The sequence below is a fragment of the Gavia stellata genome, chromosome 3 (genome assembly GCF_030936135.1).
Source record: "Gavia stellata isolate bGavSte3 chromosome 3, bGavSte3.hap2, whole genome shotgun sequence".
Lineage (NCBI taxonomy): Eukaryota > Metazoa > Chordata > Aves > Gaviiformes > Gaviidae > Gavia > Gavia stellata.
The window spans coordinates 103,306,880-103,326,746 of NC_082596.1; the positions used below are offsets into that span (position 1 = coordinate 103,306,880).

The 19,867-nt window shown below is 40.5% G+C and overlaps 1 protein-coding gene across 2 annotated transcripts; it reads right to left on the bottom strand.

Annotated features, from left to right (window-relative positions):
• Positions 1-5,113: 5,113 nt before the first annotated feature.
• Positions 5,114-19,480, bottom strand: ADNP2 (ADNP homeobox 2). Of its 2 annotated transcripts, XM_059815186.1 has the most exons (5): positions 19,227-19,480; positions 18,893-19,053; positions 17,220-17,339; positions 12,993-13,082; positions 5,114-8,516 (listed from the first exon to the last, which is right to left on the bottom strand). In XM_059815186.1, the coding sequence occupies exons 3-5, from the start codon at positions 17,325-17,327 to the stop codon at positions 5,508-5,510; spliced, it is 3,207 nt and encodes a 1,068-aa protein (XP_059671169.1). In that variant the 5' UTR covers positions 17,328-17,339; positions 18,893-19,053; positions 19,227-19,480; the 3' UTR covers positions 5,114-5,507. The 2 variants fall into 2 exon arrangements, with proteins under 2 accessions (XP_059671169.1, XP_009817230.2); XM_009818928.2 differs by having other exon boundaries at positions 18,893-19,227.
• Between the last annotated feature and the right edge of the window lie 387 nt (positions 19,481-19,867).

Consider the following 19,867-nt stretch of genomic DNA (forward strand, 5'->3'; position numbering starts at 1 on the left):
TTATATAAAGGGTTGTGGTGAGGTGGCTGTTGGTCTCTTCGCCCAAGTGACAAGCGACAGGACAAGAGGAAATGGCCTCAAGTTGCGCCAGGGGAGGTTTAGGCTGGATATGAGGAAAAATGTCTTTCCTGAGAGAGTGGTGAAGCACTGGAAGAGGCTGCCCAGGGAGGTGGTGGAGTCACCATCGCCAGAGGTGTTGAAGGAACGTGTGGACGTGGCACTGTGGGACATGGTTTAGTGGGCATGGTGGGGTTGGGTTGGTGGTTGGACTTGATGGTCTTACAGGTCTTTTCCAACCTTAGCGATTCTGTGATTTGCTATGCCCGATGACTTAATAAATGAAATGGTTAAGGACACTTAAGTGTCCTTCATGACCTCGAAATGATTTCACAACGCATGTTCCAGAACTAGGTCCTTATTTGCCAAAGAGAGTATCGCACAGAGGCTCCAATAGCATCCTTTCTGCATCACCTTTTCTGAAAGGTGACGCTGCTGCCATACCACGTGCATGACAGTGCAGCGAACAAGCCCGGTCCGCAGCAGTCTTCCACATCTCTCAGTGGAGGCTGGAAACTGCCAGGGGCACTTCTCACCCCTTTCACTGCTCTTCTGCAAAGAACAACTAAAAATCTACAGTGCTTCTCTGTCATCTCTCTTCTCCTACTCATTTATTAATGCTACTTGACCATGCTGGAGTTGGTGTCATGGCATTTTTCCATCCATCCATCCGTAACTCCGCATTCTTCTTCAGTTATTCCTACAACAGCTGCTCTAATGCCAGTTAGATGTAGGCCAGTGGAGAACCACTGAGCAGCAAAGACTACAGCAATCACACCAGGAAGACTGCCACAGCCCCAATCTCCCCGTAGCCCTTCCGTCCACGACACAGCCACGCGCTATGCCACACTGAGTATGGCCGAGTTACCTACAGCCACAGACGGCTTCCTTCGCAAGTCTCTGTCTCATACCCCCGCAGGAAACGGATGGCAACACCGCTTTATAGACTTCTCGCTGCATTCAAAATTTAGTACCTTTGTCGCTTCCAAATGGATTGTTAAGCCCAAATGACACTCTGGTCATACAATTAATCCGATCTTTCTCCAGAAACGTCCGTGCCCGATGGCTTTCAATCATACATACGCACTGTCAGCTGTTCCACTTAGCTTACTCGGTGCAGCTCGATGCATAAAATACCTACCAGTCTCATCAAGATACTCACTCACAACATATGCCAGGAAGGCAAGAACTGCTATTACTCCCATTTAATAGACAAGCAGCCAAAATAAAGTAAGAACAACACTCGCAAAGATACTTGAGGTCTCTACCTTCCCCTGATTTTATTATAAAGGTGCTCTTCAACATACTATTAGGTAAAACAGTGTTAATAAACAGTAGTTTATGTGGAATTAGAAGATGGGCACCCAGCCCGCGTCCACGTTCCTGAGATCTGCAGACCTACGCTCTTCTCAAACACACAGGGCAGTGCTGTAAGTACGCACTGCATACGCCCCCTCTATCTCGGTATGTTAAACTCGGGCAAATTCAAAGCAAGAAGAGCGATGTCATACATGTTTTGGGATCTGGTACCTAAGTAAAAAGAGAAACGGTCACAACTGGGGCTTGCCTGTCAACAGCCGAAATGAGAAATGAGATACAGAGGCACTAAAGCAAGGTGTTAGGTCCGACTTTAAATGCAGCACCACAAAGTTCTGCTTCATTCATGAATACCCTCAATTTGTCCTTTTCGCACACATTTTGCAGAAGAAGGAGTGAAAATTCTCTGACCTTTAAAACAAGCCATGGGCGTTTTGTGAAGTTGGTTTTGGTCTTTTTTCCCCGCTTGCTATTAGATTGCAGCTTTTTTCTCTGTTTATCTGTACTTTGCTACTTAGCATCAGGTATCTTTCCTAGAAAAATGTGCCCACAGTTAAGTCTGACAAATGTATGTTTGAAAATGGCACGGCCAGCTGCAGTAGAATTATAGTTTTATACAGGTATTTGTTAGGAATTGTGCACCCAAAATTGTATTTAACAGCTCCTTAAATAAGTCCCTAAGCTTTCTTGAACAACTTAAAACAGTGAAGGGAAAAAAAGTGTGATGAGATGGTGAACACCAGTATTCTACACAAGAATACAATACTGAAAACCAACCACAATCGTGTTTTGGTTTTTGGCCCCCTCCAAAACGTCAGTTTACCAAACAGTATTACCTTAACTCTCAGCACATGAACGTATACAGAAGAAACATGACCAAGTGACATTATAATAATGCTTCCTACTACTTATTCAAATAATGTTATCAGATGATTTCACAAGCACAATTTTTCTGCTTGAAAACTCAAGACACCACAACAAATTATTTCTCGAACACAGACTTCTCCAGACCAATGCATTCCAGAAGGAGAATACATGCAGGCTGGTTTTTTTATTCCCATAAGGAATGAGTACTTGCTACAATCATCCTGCAAACCAACCAGTATTCTTCCCAACTGGACTTCTTTGACAGGGGAGCAGGGCTTCACCCACGGGCTTTAAGGACTCGCATTCGGAAAGCCTGCTGCGGAGGGCAGCTCCTTTGGTAGATCCTTTTTCCCCAACAGCACGTACCAGGAGCACGTCCGGAGCCAAGTGCCAGAGAGGCAGTCACCGCGTCGCCCACGTGTAGCCCGGACAGGGCGGCAGAACCCTTCCAGACTAACACTTTCTCACACATGCGAAGCCTACAGCAAAATCCCAGTTTAGTTAAAGCCACTGATTTAACTTGGCTGTTTTTCAGGATTCTTGGCTTTTCTGAAAAGCATGACCATGCTGTGAATCAGTCACTACTCTCACATTTCAAAATTCATCTGTTTTTTGATTTGTTTTTACAGTCCTCATTTAACGACAGCAGGAGCATTTAGCAATAGCAAATTAGTACCAAGATTTAAGAACACCAAGTCTCTCGGAAAATATGCAGCTGTCAGTATTTGAGATAATAAAAGATATTACTATAATGCACTAAGGTCTACCTAAAGCATCTGGATCTAAGGCGTAGGTCTTACTTTCCTTTTAACAGCTATTCTGCACCAATACTTTCACCACATCGTGCTCCCTGAATATATTAAAAGAGGGGGGCGGGGGACAGGTAATCATTTGCACACACACCTAAGAGCGAGTTAGAAAGTTGGTTTATTTGAAACTGTGAAATCAAAGTCCAATAAATGAAATGCTTAACAACACCACTGGGCGCTATGTAGGAAAACTCTGGTAAGACTGGTCTGCTCCCTTGATGCCCCGAGCACGGATGAACCCTGAAATGACTGCCCAGCTCCCCACTCCAAGCCACGCTGTCATCCCAAAAACTATCTTGAACCGTTCATGGCAAGCCTTCCCCGGATGCACGCTGCCACATTCCTCCCTGCCAGAGTCCCACCGACACCAGCAGAACTACCCAAAGATGACAGGGCTCACAGTACCAAGGTTTTAAGAGTGAAAACGAGTGCCTAGATTTCAGAACCTCTACAGAGCATCCCTCTTCCTCACTCAGAGCCCTTCAAACTCGTTCGTGAACTGCACTATGCCCAAATATGATTTTTTAATTTTTAATGAGCTATTATTAGGCTGTAAGAACTCACTGCCTCTTACTCACTGTCACACTTCGGGGTGGGGCATGTGGACAATCTCATAAATGGTGCTTACGTTTCTTCAACACTGCTATTAAATGACTAGGTTTTTCCAAATAGCAGATTCTCTCGGTTTCAGTTAACTGTATGTTACATACCCATCAAAATTCTTTGAAGTTATCAATATGAAAATATCAAGATTGTATCCAAAATAGAATTTCAAACAGCTTATAGAACTTCAGATGGACAGTCACCAAATTCTGCTAAAAATGCCATGCCCTTTTAGAAAGGGCACAAGAAACAACCCTGTATCTGCTTTAAAAACTATTGTGCAGGGCAAAAGTATGCTTACTAAAAAAAATAGAAATACGCTTGGGCATCTCACCCTTCCCTTGTAACACTGGGACAAGTGAACTGACAGAAGAGCCTCCTCTTTTCTTCTGGGAAAGAATGGTGGGGAGAGGGGGATGAAAAGGAGGAAGAAAAAATAATGCACCTTATAGGTTATTTACTATGTAACTGGCGATTAATGCATATTGGAGGCACTGTTTGAGAAGCCAGATGAAACCAAGCATATCCAGAAAGGACAGTACTCAATGAGGCCTCAATGCAGCCACCTGTACTATAGTTTGTTCTTCAAGTGACCCTTCCCAACAGCTTTTCTGTATAATCTGTAATAGGGATGCCAGTTGGTATTGAACAAGATAGTCTATTTGGGTTTCATACTATTCTTAAGCTCTCTTCAGGACACTAAAAAACAATCACTACATGAGTACCGTTGGTTCAGGTACTCAACAGCTTCAAGTCTTGATGCTACCAATTCCCCCAGTTTCAGTTTGTACAATTTCTGACTCAAAGGACTTCAAGCCTGGTATCTAATCCGCTGGGGAAGAGGCACTGCTCAGTCACTCCCTCATGCAACAGCATTTTCAAATAAAAATCAGATTTTTCACCAAATTTTGGTGATATTCGGACAGGGCTTCCACAGATAAGTGATGTGCACAGAAGTCCTGTACTCAACGTATCAAAACAATCTGACACTCTCCAAAGCAGTTTTGCTTTTTGAAAAAGAAAAGAAACCAAATGCTGCTACCAAGCTCTGAGCAATAGGTGTTTAAACAACCCGGCTTGAACACCAACAAAAAGAGTAAACACTTCTGGTTAGCAAGGTCTATTTAACAGATAACAACACAACCATTCCAAGTCAGTTAATTATAACACTTCAACGGGCACCCTCAAGCCCCTCAACCCCCACCACGTTAATACTAGTTCGATACTACAAGTCACCAGACTTAACCAGCACAGGTATTTTGACTGAGAAAAAAAAAAAAAAGATTGCCATGTATTTTATTGCTACCAGCGCATCGGGAATTTGAAGGGACAATGGATGTAAAGGCTACAATCACTTCTTCAGTAGATAAAACAAAAATAGGTTAAAAAAAACATTAGGAGGACTTAAAAACACAAATAATCAAACAGATGTTTTTCACGTAGTTTACCTCAGTATTTTAACCAACATTATACATTTTATTGTTTAGAAAAGATGACGACATTGCAGAAAAATAAAATAAAATTTGTTTTTAACAGGACAAATGTTTTACATGGTGGTATAAAACGTGTAAGGGGAGCCCGGAGAACTGAACAAACAAAAACCCAAAAACCCCACAACTTCAGAAACAGTAAAAAGCTAAAACAAATTCCAGATGTGTAAGTCTGAAGGTTTTAGCTTTTTCAAATACACAACTACGTGTGCCTTTCACAATAACAGTCACAAGTGAACGAGACTTTTTGTACTACTGCACCCTTCAACAGGCCAGTCTGCGAGTTAAAACAAATAATACAATAAACTGCTAAATCAGTAAGTATGCAATTATGGATTGCTTTTAGCTGTTATAAAAAGCTTGCTTACATATCTAATGGTTCATCTTTTATATTCAAACTGTGCTTAATATTTTTTAGTTCAGACATACTGAAACCCAGCAGCACAGATGGTTTGTGATTATTTATCGCCTTTAAGCATGTATTTCTACTTTTTCCAAAGAATGATACAACATCAATTTTCCACGCGTACAGCAGCGTAGAAAGTAATTCCATCTCTTTTTTAGAAGGATATGGCCTCTCGTGAAAGTAGTCTGTTAAGAACTGTTTTTGAGCCTCATACGAATTGTGATCATACTGTTTAGGATCTACTGCTAGAATGCGAAGATCCTCACTAGAAGGAAGCTTCTTCATCTCAGTCCTAGTATTAATCTTTTGTCGTTTGAAAGGCACTACCCCTGAATTCATTTCTTTTTCTGGAGACAGAGCTATGCCAGTACTTAAGCTCAGAGGCTGCTGTTCCTTATTCCTTTGGTCTTCTGCAACAAAGCAGGAATCCGATTGCTTTCTTTTCAGTATCACGGAATCATGCTTTTCACCATTCACAAACAGCAGCTCTTTCTTCTCATTACGCTCAAGCTGCATCTTCATGCTCGAGTTGCTGTCTTTGGGAGCACTTCTACAACGGAGCAAATGCACAGCGATAGCTGTTAGAGTCATATTTCCAGTGTACACACCACAACAGTGGATGCACTTGAAAGCAGGAGACTTTAAAATTGTATGTACAGTCGGCATTATATGATGCCGCTCTTTCAAATGTGTTTCATAGGTTTCTTTACTAACAAACGTACCAAAACAAAATGGACAGGTTAACACTTTTTTGTTGCATCTATTGTTCACTTCTGCTGTCTGAGGTTTCACTTTGATGTAAACAGGGACAAGCGTCCTTGAATTTAGGCCAGCAAGCACTGCCAAATGCACTTCTCTTTCCCCAATGTCTTCTTTTGGCAACACCGTACTGAAATCAAAGTGTGGAAATACAAGGTCACCCTGAGCATCGTTACCTAGTTGAAATCCTCTGTTGCTATAATCTGCATGTAACTGCTTTTTCCCATTGTGTGTAGTTTTATTGTGCTCCACGAGGCTTTTTAAGTCATGGAAAGTAACTGTGCAAAACAAGCAAGCTAAGCCATGCATCAAGAGATGTTTCATGAGCTCTTCCTCGCAAAGAAAACATTTACAAGAGAAACACCGGACCGTCTTTTCTGTCATCCACCTTAGAAAGGGTGCGCAAGCTGCAAGTTTGTCAGGTTCTGGGCTTTCCTCCATTTTTACGTCACCATGTTTGTGGGCCACCTCCATGTGCACCTGGTAGACGTTTGATGGGAAAAGCTCATTGCAAACAGGGCAAGTCTTCCACTGCTTAGCCTGTCTGACAGCCTGACTTGTTTCAGGACCAGGTGGGGAGGCTTGTAACGATATATTCTGAGACGTTAAAAGCACGGGAGGAGAAGGTGCACTAGCTGGTGACTGCGACAACTGAGTTACTGTCCCAGACTGCATTAGCTGGATGGGCACTTGTGGTGGCGTAACAGTTGCTACTCCACCAGGAGGTACAGGCAAAGTCACCGAAACCGGGGCAAGCGTGTACGTAGGTATCCCATTAACCTGCTTACCAGTTGGAATCAACTGCCTGAGTATAGAACCCGCGGTCAAAAAAGTTGTGTTTTGAGAAACTGCAGGCTGAACTGGCTGATTCACTGGGATAACTGCTGGGGTAACAGGTTGATTAAGCTGAAGAAACCCCGGTCTGACAGGCTGCCTGACAGGAACAACCCCAGAGGCAACAGGCTGGTTAAGCTGGAGAACCGCTGATGCAACCGTCTGCGCCACAGGAAGGACCCTGGGACCAATGGGTCTATTCACATTCCCAAGCGACTGGTTGACAGAGAGAACTGCTGGTGCAACCGGTTGATTCACAGGGAGGACTGGTGCAACTGGTCGATTCACAGGGCTGACAGGCTGAGTAACAGGTAGTGTTCCAGCTGCAACCGGACCATTTATAGTACCAATGGGCTGATTAATAGGAAAGAGCCCAGGCCTGACAGGTTGACTAAGAGGAAGAACTGCGGGGGCCACAGTTCTATTTACGGTCCCAACAGAATGATTAAGAGGAATAGCTCCAGCCCTCACAGGCTGGTTAAGGGGGAGCCTATGGGAAACAATGATAGGCTGGGAAGGCGATGGCTGAATATTAACATTATTCTGACCTACAGGAAGATTACTAGATACAAGAGTAACGTGTGACGGCGTAACAACCGGAGCAGAAGTTGTATGCGGAAGGCTACCAGAGGCACTTGGAACAGTCAGTGATCTGACTGTGTTTTGAACGGCTTTTGGCTGCACCACACTCTGGTTTTGATTGTTCTGTGGAAATGCAAGCTGGATGCAAGCCGGAGCTGTGACGGAACCTGCTGGAGCAGCAGCAGGCCCTGCAGATGGAGCAGCCACTGCCACGCCTTGGGGAGGCTTTGGAGCAATATGCATTTGTTTCACGAGTCCTGGTTTCTTAATATGTTCTGAAATCACAGACCGAAGTTTGTTCTCCAGGTCTCGGTGTATTTCAGCTGTCAAGACATGATACATTAAAGAATCTTGGCTGTTTGCAGAAGCATTACATTTTTTACAGTAGTGCTCAACAGAATTCTCTTTACTTTCATCAGGTTTCTGGCCAAAATATGTACTTATTAAGTTTTGAAAATGGTTCATCAGCACATGTTTCTTCATATTGTAATACAACGTGTCTGTAAAGTGACATTTTAGACATGTAAAGTTTATGATGTCACTCCTAAATTGTTTCATGCCATCCAGAATGCTGACTGTATAGTTCTGTATTCTTTTATTAGATGAGTGAAACATCCGGATATGTTTTCCCACTATTTTGGGATCAGAAGCAAATGCACATTTTGGGCAAGGAACCACCAGCTCTTGGTCCATTTCATCCTCATGGTAACGGTGCAAGTGATTCTTGAATGAAGTAAGCAATTTTGACGAGAACTTGCATAAGCTACAGCAGTACGGCTTTGTTCTGTATCTCTGCAAACAAAACAAAAACATCCACTTAGAAACTGCCAGTTCCTACATCCCTGTTATCTCTTTGAAAGTAAGTCTGTGCTATCACCTGTCAAAAATGCCTTCACTGGATGGGTAACATGTATCTTCTCAGTTTCATGGAGATCTGTTTTTGAAAAGCAGCCTTAAAGATGACATACTTAAAGGGAGAAACATTTGTGCTCCTTTATAATTTATTAAGGAGCCTTAAGTGAGTTCATTTCTACTCCAGTTCACAAGAAGTAATTCTGAAGCCCGTTTTTAAAGACGGGAATCACAGAACAAGCTAAGAAGAGTTTGTATGCCACTGTACATAGGAGGTGAAGCCTTAGCAATTAGGAACAGCAGCCCTTTTAATATGACACTTTTAAAGCTTTATTTAGTTCAGGGCCACCTGCTGTCTACTGGAGAAAGAGAGAGAAGAGAGAAGGGGTGGGGAATTTTTGTGTATTTCACTACCGTACCCTTCACTGAAAGGTCGCCAAAAGTACCTCTCCCAGCAAAACCACAGAAGACTGATTTTTTTTTTTTTTTCCAAGAACATTCCTTTGGAGCCAGATTAATAGTAGGAAGAGAAAGGAATAACCCCCCCCCCTTTTATGGTAAAGCAGCAATGACCTCTTTGTATTATCTCAACATACTGGACATTCCACCACAGTAATTTCTTTAAGAAATTTCCTCTAGCACATTCATTATAGAGCATATAGATTCTTCTCAGAAAAACATTTTAACTGTATAAAAATAAAAATAAACTTATCTTCCACTAAACAGTGGCTTGCTCCCTCAATTACACATCACTTGACAGCATTACTTTTTGCACCCATATGAACATTATTTGCTCTTTCCAAAAAAACTGGTAGCCCTGTCAACCATTTTTTCCTCATCAACTTCCTCGGAAATTAACCCTGGCTCTTGCCAAAAACTACAGAATCAGTCAGAGCAGCATCCAGGAAACAAACCAACACTCTCAAACATCTAGTGCAACTTGTCTGTTCCCTCAGATGTGTTTTTCCACCTTACTGACTTCTGCTCCTTATGAAACACCATCCAAAGGGAACAAGCTGTTCATCACCCACATGCATGTCACAGACACGTTATGAAGAACTGTACCAGAAATTTGTGCAGTTATTTTTTTTGTCATTTCATATAGCCATGAAGGTGTCAGCTATTAGCAGTACTGATGCTATCATCAGTCTCCTGATGATAACCAAAAATCTAACCTCCAAATCCAAAAGACTGGGTCAGATAAAGCCACTGGCTGGCTAAGGCTGCTGAAGAGTACACTGTGAAGGTATCAGTGAATTATCCTCTACTTACACTCTTTAGGGGTCTGGTCCCAGCTGCCAGTAAACAGCACCAAAGCAAATTAGAAGCTTCAAATTTTTAAGTATACGGAGTAGAGAAAGGCCAGCGACACCACTGAACTAATGAAGCATACAGAGCATTGTTAAAAGCTGCACCTCACTAGCCTTACTTCTGAAGTCAGGTGACAAAGAGAGGTGACTGTTTATTTTAATTGGTTGTCCAAGGCTTAGAAAAGCTTATATGCTTTTAAATACTGGGCCCATACATTCTTTACTTCCCACCCCATTTCTGGTGTGGGTCCTTCTGTCCCCATAAACTCGTATCATAGTGTAATAATACACTGTCAATATTTCCTTGCTGCCAAGTCTGAACAACTGTTGTTAGGTGCAGTGGGAACACTCTACAAGTAAGTGGTCCAAGTGCTGAATTAATTTACTATTCCGTAGTAACAATGTTTTTACTTATACAAACAATTGCAGTATACCACTAAGAAACTAGTAAGTCTAGGGGAAATATGTTCCATGCCTTCTTAGATCATTTATTTTTTGATGGAGATAAAAATTATGAGACTTCAGCAGAAGAAAAATAAAGTTCTGTTCCTCAAGTTCTACCAAATTAGGACGAATCCTAAAGTCCCACCACTTAGCTCAAAAAACCCCAACAACAAAAAATCCAAAAAAATTCTGTTTCGGCAGAACAAAAGTATGTGAAAGTCTGCTACTCTTGATGTTTTCTGTATGAAAGAGAGCTCTTCCACACAGACAACTCATTTCGTCAGCATGTTCTCCTTGCATACACACCTAAGCCGTTTTTTAGGTTCGCAAGTGCTACTACAGCCTACTAATGTCATCTCAGTTTTATAGAAAATTTGACAAAATAAGAATTCTAAGCCAATTAGGAAAAATGAAGTGTCTTGGAGATTGACCAACACAAGCCTAAACTGTACAAATGGAATCCAAAAAGGCTTATGAGAGGCATTTAGGAAATCTCGATTAGTCCCACTCCAAAGAACATACCCCAGAACGCAGTAACACTTTCCGTTGTGTAGTCTCACATTCCCCACAACCTAGAGACAAGCAGAAAGACACGACAGCCTCCAAAAACCGCAGTTCTCCCAGAATTATTAACGTCTCCCTAAAGATAGTACTAATGGTTGAAACCACCAACTCATCTAAATACACATCTTCTCCAGCCTACTGAGTTTCCAATGTAGCTCAAACAACTTATTTTCCCCTTTATGGCAACAACTTTAGAATACAACATCCTGAAGGACCAACTTCTTTTCTCCCAAATCTAGGCAGCTTGATGCCAAGATATGTGAATGATATATATATCAAGGAAGGAGGGTTGTTTAAAGAAAATGGATAGGAACAAGTTTAGTATCCAAAAGACATAGCTTGGCAAATCTGTTCCACAGCAACACATTACAAACTCCACACTGAAGTTCATCACATCAGATTCCAGTCTTGTTTTTTGGATAGATACAGATATTACTGGTCATGCTAACTAGCTGAGTCAGGATCTGTATTTCTCCCTTCTGGTAAGGGATCAGGTCTCCCTGCCTGCTCTCTCTCCAGACAATAGGGATGAAGGAATATTCCCTCTCTAGTGCATGACTTTTAGTTCTTCTCCATTTTCACTGAAATGGCTAATCATTTTTCCTAAAGGACTGTGGAAGGAAGACAGAATAAAAACACACCCTTTATCTTAAGTTTTAGACAGGAAGCTTCACTTGCTCTGTCTTCATCCTCCTCTTCCCTGTTTCATGTCTGGGGAGGAGGGGGAACCTTCCCTGCTCATCCAACACAGAAGATCTCCCAACACTGAATTTCTTTCTTTAGTCAAAAGGTGGAGAAAAAGGCAAAAAAGACCAAATCAGCAAGGCTAGAGCTCACATAACATGCTGACTGGAACCAGGAGACCTGATAAAAGGACATGTTTTCCACATGCATAAAGAAGAAATAAAAAAGAAGGAGGGGTGGGGAAAAAAAGAGATATCATAATCATTAATGGGATTTATTCCATTCACCTAAACTAAAGATAGTCTTGACTGAAGGTAACTGTAAGCCTTATCTGAAGTGGCACTAAGAGGCTAGATGCAATATGTCTCTACGGACCTAGTCCAACAACAAGTCACATTTGACTTTTTCATCCACAAATTCATGTAAACAGATGAACTGCCCAGTCTTAAATCTGTGAACCGATGTTCAGGAAAGGCGAACGAGGAGACAAAGGTCCTTTCTACTAAATGACAGTTTGGCAAAGACTGAGTGGCTTTGTTTGGTCAGCCTGTATGCTGAGGGCTTTGTTAAAAAACCACAACTATTGCACTTGGCAGCCTCAGTTTGTTTTGAAGATGTTACGGGCAGATAAAAAAAATCCTGGCAAACCACCACCACACTATTATAAACCATTACCTTTTGATTCAGGATGAAAAGAGCAGGCCCACCGCTGTTTACATGCTGTTGACAGGCCTTCCTCATGGAAGCAATCAGGAGCCCTAAGAATTTTTAGCAAGACCCAGGAAAGACTACCTTTTCTTCTGGATATACTCCTATGCTCTACATAGTATCTTAGAAACTTGCTAGAATATAAAATTATGGAAATCCTTTGGTTTGTTCATCTCAACCCTGCCTTTCTTGTAGATTCTAGCTTCACACAAGACTCCAGCTATATAGAACTAAAAGTTGTTTCACATACACAAATCTCACTGGAGTACGTTTTCCACTGCAACCCTATCCGAAGCCGCTAATGATAATTTCAGCTTAATCCCCTCGCATCTATGCAATCACATTTTCACTCTTCCAATGAAACAAGCAGCATGTTGTATACAAGAGCATGTTAAGCCTACACATCAGATTAAGCCAAAAAGGCAGAACATTAGAGTGACATCTTCAATATTGATGTTCAAGGCTGTATCCTTAAAGCCAGCAAACAGCATATATAGTCCTTATAGCCATCTGCATTACAGGGAAGAACACAGTGGAAATGAAAGATTAGTCCCTGACTAATAGTACTTAGAAAACAGATGTTAAAGCTTTTTTTTTTAATGATAAAAAAAGGTGTATTTTAACTTTTCCAGGACTTCTGAAAGTGATAGAATTCAGTGACTCCACATGCACACCTACCCAGAATTTCTAACACAAATATACATACCTTCCTTTTGCCCACAGACTCCCAAGGAGAGACATCACTCCATGAAGTGTTACAAAAGTGTTTTTCACCTGGGTCAAAACTTTTAAGATTCTAAAAGAAAAAAGAAAACAAGAAATAATCTGCTTTTGCAGTCTGTTCTGAATACAAAAATAGTCTCAATCTAGAGCAAGGAAAAAGGGAAAACCACACAAACAGAGGATGAGTGGGAAGTCCATACAGTATTTGGATACAGGTCTCTAACCTCAGTTCAAAGAAATTACTTCTTTGACCCCTCTGTGATTTATTTTACCTCAAATAATTGTTCATATGCCTGCCTCATAATACTGTAGGAATTCTGAACACTTCAGAGTTACTGAAAATAATATAGGAGAGGCAATATTTACACTTCAATTCCATTGCTTCTAGCCAAGTTCACAGTGAACATTGAAAGATATTTTCTCCCTCTACCTTACTCTTCCTAAATCTGTAATATTTCACCATTTAGTTCCATTTATTAACTTACCACTACGGTTTACTATGCAACAGGTTTTAGTATTAAATCTTCATAGCATTGCTATGCTTTTAACTTGGAAAAACAAAGACATTCCCAGAAGCTTATTTCAAAGAGCAGCAGTATTTTTCCTCAAGCTGCAAACGCAACAGTATTATTGCATCTGGAACAACCTCGTCAGGGTAAACAACTTTCCTTATAGCATTCTTCTAATCAATCCCATCACAGTAGTTTATGTTCCTCAAGCCAAAGCCTGCTACTACTCTAAAAATCTTAAGTTCCTCTCCTATTTTCTGAGGCCCACACATACCCAAACACAAACTTAATGAAAAAAATACCTAGATTCCTCTTTGCTAGGCATTTCTGAAGACCCTAGGCTAGCTTCAACAGCACACTAGAGTGTCTTAGATGAAACACGGGCTACGAACCCAGGCTTAAGCCACAGAAAACTAGCATCGCACCTACCCTCGCGTTCTCCTTCCCTTCCACGAACCCCTCTTCACTCAAAATTCTGCGAGATGCCTAGAGAGGGCAAGATGTTCTCAGCTCTGCACAAAACCGGTTGGAACAGCAGAAGCAGGTAATAAAGACCATTTAAGATTAGATCATCTTCATGAGAAGTGGAATTCATAAATCTAGCAGTTCGTGGTCAAGAAAAACAATGCGATATTTATGTGAAATTTACTAGCAACACAGGATATACTGAGCAACAAAAAGAAACAAAGCCTCTAGCAGTCAAACAAATACACGACCCTACTTAACGCAGGCTCTGTCTGCACTAGGCTCCTGTCCATACCATGCAAATGTGAGCATCCCTGTGTGTGTAACAGATTGTAGTGAGCCAGAAGGTCATGCCAGTGATAATTTGATTTAAATTAAATTATTCAAGAATTTAGGAAAACGTAGCCAAGTTTGCAATAAGCTTTCTAGCTTTTTCAACCTTCAAGTTTCCCCAAGGAGAATCCTGAAGAGCTCAGGGCAACAATGAACAAACCCCTTCGATTCTAATCAACATCTAGGCACTGAATGAGTCATCTATTTGCCCTTCAGCCAAACCTTCTTAAAAAAAAAAAAAAGACCTTAAAAAGAACCCTTGCATGGAACAAGAGAAATCCCACAGCCTTAGAGAACACAACGCTTTTCTTACATGTGTTTAATAGAGAAAACGAAGAGACTCAAGATTTAATAACAATTCTTCAACCAAACACACTGGAGTGAATTACACAGTTAAAAAAGTTTTCTTGACATTTATGCATTTATGACCTACCCCAAACATGTTCTGCTTTTGGTTTGAGTACTCTCCACCAAGAGAGGCTCCTAGACTTGAACACCAGATTCCCAACAAGCCAAAGGTGTTTGATAGTAAGTCTAGATAATTTTGCTGAAACTGCTATTTCCTACACAGAAATATTAATTGATAAAGAAAGAGAACCGTTCTTATCACTACCATTAGTCAGTGCTGTGAATGTCTATTCTGAATGTGTACTTAAAGCACACAGAGATCCACATTAACATCCCAGAAGCAAGCTTTGATGGACTAATTTGTTATGCCCCTCCCACATTTCTCACTTCGAGGAGGGGAGGAACAGGAGAAGGGAAAAGTAACAAGAAGGGAATAAAAACCCTCCGAGAATCCTGATGCATAGTGGGTATTTCTAAGTTTAAGAGAAAAGCATTTTAAAATTAAGAACTGTTCTTCCCTCTGTATTAAAACCATCACTGTTTTCCAGAACAAAAAGATAAAAAGCTCACAGTTTAAATGAAGACTTAAAGATCACCATATGTTAAAGAAGCTAAAGCAGTTTACTGAAGGAAAGCCTCTGACATTACAGTACTTAAAAAGTACTACCTTGAGAATCAAACTAGTCATCCAGCACAAAAGGCTCATGTTTTCTTCCTAGCAGAGATCAATTAAGAACTTCTAGCCTAAAAACTAATCCATTTGGTCACCAAGCTACAAAGAGATACTAGTTGTATGTGAAATTCCTTCACCTTCCTCGCAAACTACTGTCCATTATCATGCCTTATTAGAACAGTTTAAGCCAAATTTTAAGACCATATGGCAGGTCAAGTTTGTATCATATCATTTCATACTGTTTCCTAAATTGTCCAGCCTCCTGACAAGGACAATGTCCAGAATCAATCTTAATATTTGAGGGGGGAAAAAAACCCACCCTTAAGCTACTTCTCACCTATTACGACATCACACACCTTAATCTACCAAAAAGAAATACCATCATCATATGAGCCAAGTACAAATCAAGTTCTAAAAACCATTCTTTTTGCTGCTAAAGTTATACCAAAACCAGCCCCAGATTACCTGGAAACAACAAACTGAAGTTATGAAGCTGGTTGAGGGAGAATTATTGGCAAAAAAATAAAATGATATTTTTTTGGCCCACATCTCACAGAACTTTTTCCAGAATGGAAACGTTTGCTCAGTTCCCCACCACCACCATTTATTAATAATGAAACCAAACAAACACACACCACCACCCCCAAAAAACCAACCAACCACAAAACACCTATTCCTCATTCACCTTTAAACCCCATACTACGACCAAGAAGTTAGACTGCAGTCAATTTCACAGCAAAAAAACTAGTGTTGTCAAAACATTTCTACTTCAAAGGTCAAAACAGAACAGCTTCTGACTTAGAGGTTTAATTACGAAACAATATACAACACAATAAAAACAGTAAGAAAATGGAAATTACTAGGCAAATGCACTTTTCCCTGAGCTCTTATGACATTTATATATAGATATATCAAACATTGGTCACCTGCAATAACCAAGAATGGTCCAGAATTAGTTATGCATGTAGATCTTAAGCATATTTTTTTCCAATCATTTACTTACACAGCTTCAGAAAAAACACCACAAAAGACACAACAGCATCCCTACAGAGAGTCAACTTACTTTAGTACCATCATACAGAATTAATCCACACTCTTGACTACGGTCAATGTGAAGCCAAGAACAGACTGAACAGCCAAAGAAACCGGTGTACCGGCTGGCTGAAATACACTACTGTTTGGTCACCGAGTTGCATGACTGTGTTTGCACTCTTTCTGGTATTAGGCTTGCCAACCCGATGGTGTGAAGTCCTCCTGCTTGTTGCACAATACTTTCTCCTGAAAGTGGTAACAATGGTACCAGGTTCATCTTGATGGCCCCAGTACACTTCCATGTACTTTTTAAGATGCAGAACTGAACTACAACTCAGTAAGACAAGATTGGCATTTTCCCCTGGACATAAAGTTTCAAGGACTGCAACAAGATTACTGGGTCTAATTGCTCGTCCGTTTTCAGAAATACTGACAATTTGTGTATCCTTCAGAGGCTTGCCCTTGGTATGTCATGGGATGCCTTTGAGTCTTTATCTGTTTTTGATTTTAAAAGAATCACAAAAAAGTTGCTGTGTAGTACACAAATAACATTTCATTACCCTGTGGTGTTTTTCTTAAAGCTGTACTGTTTTCCTTTTGTTAAAATATTACCAGCAGAGAATATGCAGCACCATCTATAACACAACTTGCTGCGAACTAAGAGTTTCTTTCAATGTTATGTACTAAAACACTAAATTCCACCCCTGGCATATGAGTAGTCAGTCATGAGTAATCCTTCAAGTAAAGACCCCACCATAAAGACCTACAGCAGAGGAGTATCATATAAAAAGTGAAATATTTTTCAAGGGTTTACTTTTCCGCTTGGTTTACATTATTTCAAATGCTTTACCTTCAACAATTCCCTGCAGCTGTCAAGCCCAAGATCCACAAGAATGCCCTTCACCTTTTTTCGAGCCTTCCTGATATTATCAAGATTTTGAACAGGAATTTGAAACATTTTGCACTTTTCCTGAAAAAGAAATACAAAAAAGTGATGGAATACTTGAACACAGGCACTGCATTTAACAGTATTAAAACAAAAACTAAATTCTGAAAAATGCATTCTTAAATATGAAAACCCAAAAGCCTTAAGCCAAAGAACTGGTCTCATTAATACTTCCCAGTAGATCACTTGCTTCCTCTTAAAGGAAACAATCTGATTTGGGGGAAAAAAATCCTTTACGTTTCTTCTATCTAAACAAAATTCCAAGTTTTTCTTTCACATCCCTCTGTGTCTATATGGCAGCTATACTGTATTTTCTGGTTTTCTGGTAAGAGAACATGAACACCGGAATTTTACTAAGTTCTATTCAGAAGATTACTATCATCTCATTTAGCACGGAGGAATTCAACACCTGTCACCTTGAATGTTAGTGTCAAGATGAGAAGCCTCTTTGATAATTTGGTTTGTTGTCATGTATGTACATGCTTAAAACATGATGGCTAGTAAAATCTAAATTTCTTGCAGAAGTTTCTGCTGCTGTAAGCGGATATGGACCTCAGCATAAAACAAGCTACTACAGTATTAATGCAGTAGGAATAAAACGCAATTCATGTATGGCACTGATGACTAAATATGCTGAAGAGGGATGATTTTTTTTAATACCCATATGCTTTTAGGTCTCCTCCTCTGAAGTATATATAACTATCACCTTCCCCTACTCCAGAATTTGGATTTATACCCCACCCTGCTCCCTCCAGCAAGCTGCAAGTCCAACATACAGAGGAGGATGTAGACTAAAGCAGGATTATAGAAAGACAGATTATCTGCTGCGGGTCATCTATTTGAAGGGCTGTTGTACAGCGTTGGTGCCCATCTGTCTGGAACATACCACCAGGAAGGATCTAGCACTTCTGTAGTCCAGCTGCATGGGGAGTGATAAAAGCCTAGCTGTTGGGGAAGCATCAGATGCTTATCTTCAGCTCCCAGTACATAGCAAGGCAACCCCACGGGCTTAGCTTTAGAAATATGTGCCTTTATCAGCTCCTCCCTAGATTACAGCAAAATGCAATTTAGACTGCGGTTTAAGAAACTTAAATGGGCACAGAATGCAACAGAACTACCCTGCACTGAAAAAGGTCACTGGGAGCTTCACAGGTATGTCTTTGTTCTTAAATAGCTGGCAGAGGTCCCAAGAGAGTTTAAAAGATCGCAGTCCTTATTGCTAAACAAGGACAAGTTCTAACGTGAAGAAAAAGAAAAAAAAAAATAAAGAAAATGCTCAAACAGTACTTCAGCCTTGATGGTCCTGAGTGTCTCGAAAAGCTGTACTTCTCAAAAAGCAAGACTACTGTCAACATGAAATCTTTGCCTTGAAAGGCAAGACTTTCCTGTAAACAGTTGCAAAAATCCCTCCCACATAAGACAGAAGCTACAAGCTAAGCCTCACCAAAAGAAAAAAAAAAACACAAAAAACTTTTTCTACTCTGTATGTCATCACTCAAGAAGAAAAAAACCCAAACCTTAATTTATGTACAAAACACACAATTGAGGGTTTTTTAATTAAAATTCAAACAACTCACATGCTATTCTCCTCTTCTTCTCCCCCCAAAGGAAAGGTGTGTAGAGAGAAATGGAGAGGGAGCCCCATCTGACAGATACTAGTCTTGTTTTCTAATATGTCTTATCAGTAAGAAGTCTGGAAAACATTCTGATACCATTGGGGTGGGTGTGGAAGAGGAACCTGTATAGAATGGAATACATCAGAGTAACTAGTCTGGCATTCTATCAAAATCCAAGGAGTAAAATTAAGATGTAAAATCCTCTTTTTAAAGTGAAGTCAACCGGGAATTTGTATAGCCTCTGGTTAAAGCTTTACTATCAGTCCCTCTATGATAGCAGGTTATGTGCACCAACCCCATGGTCCACTGCAGGTAACAACAGAGCTGACAGGATGTCACCATGCTCAGATCAGCCAGGAGGAGATGTGGTTCAGTACGTTAGGCTCCACTGGAAACAGTTCCTCCATCTCAGTCCTTTAACTGATACACTGATGCTACTGAAGAAGGTGAAGCAGATATTTCTTGAGGCATGTCTATCTCACAAAAAAGAAACATTAGTCTACAAAGGTGGTAAAGTATGGAACATCTATGTATCTCAAGAATTTTCTTAACCAGTAATCTTTCTGAAATAGAAATCATTAATCCAGGAGAAAGAAAAACAACAAAAAACCCAAAACAAACAAAAAAGAACCTTGAATACAAATTACTTATTTTCCAGTTTTCAAGTAGTTGGTCTTCAATCCAAAAAGATGTGTATTTCTCTATCATGTGCAAAGTTATTCAGCTGATCTTTGAACAAACTGCTTGGGAGCAAGTTCTCGTCTAACATTCTCTGTACCCATTAGACCAGCAATGCCCCATCATAAAGGTCACAAAATTCCAACCTTCTAAGCTTATTCCCTCAAGCCCTGGGTTTAATTCCCTGATTACTATACAGTTTATTAGCCACACTCTTTTACTACTGATTTATTTCTCTTGTATTTTGGACGTTCTTCA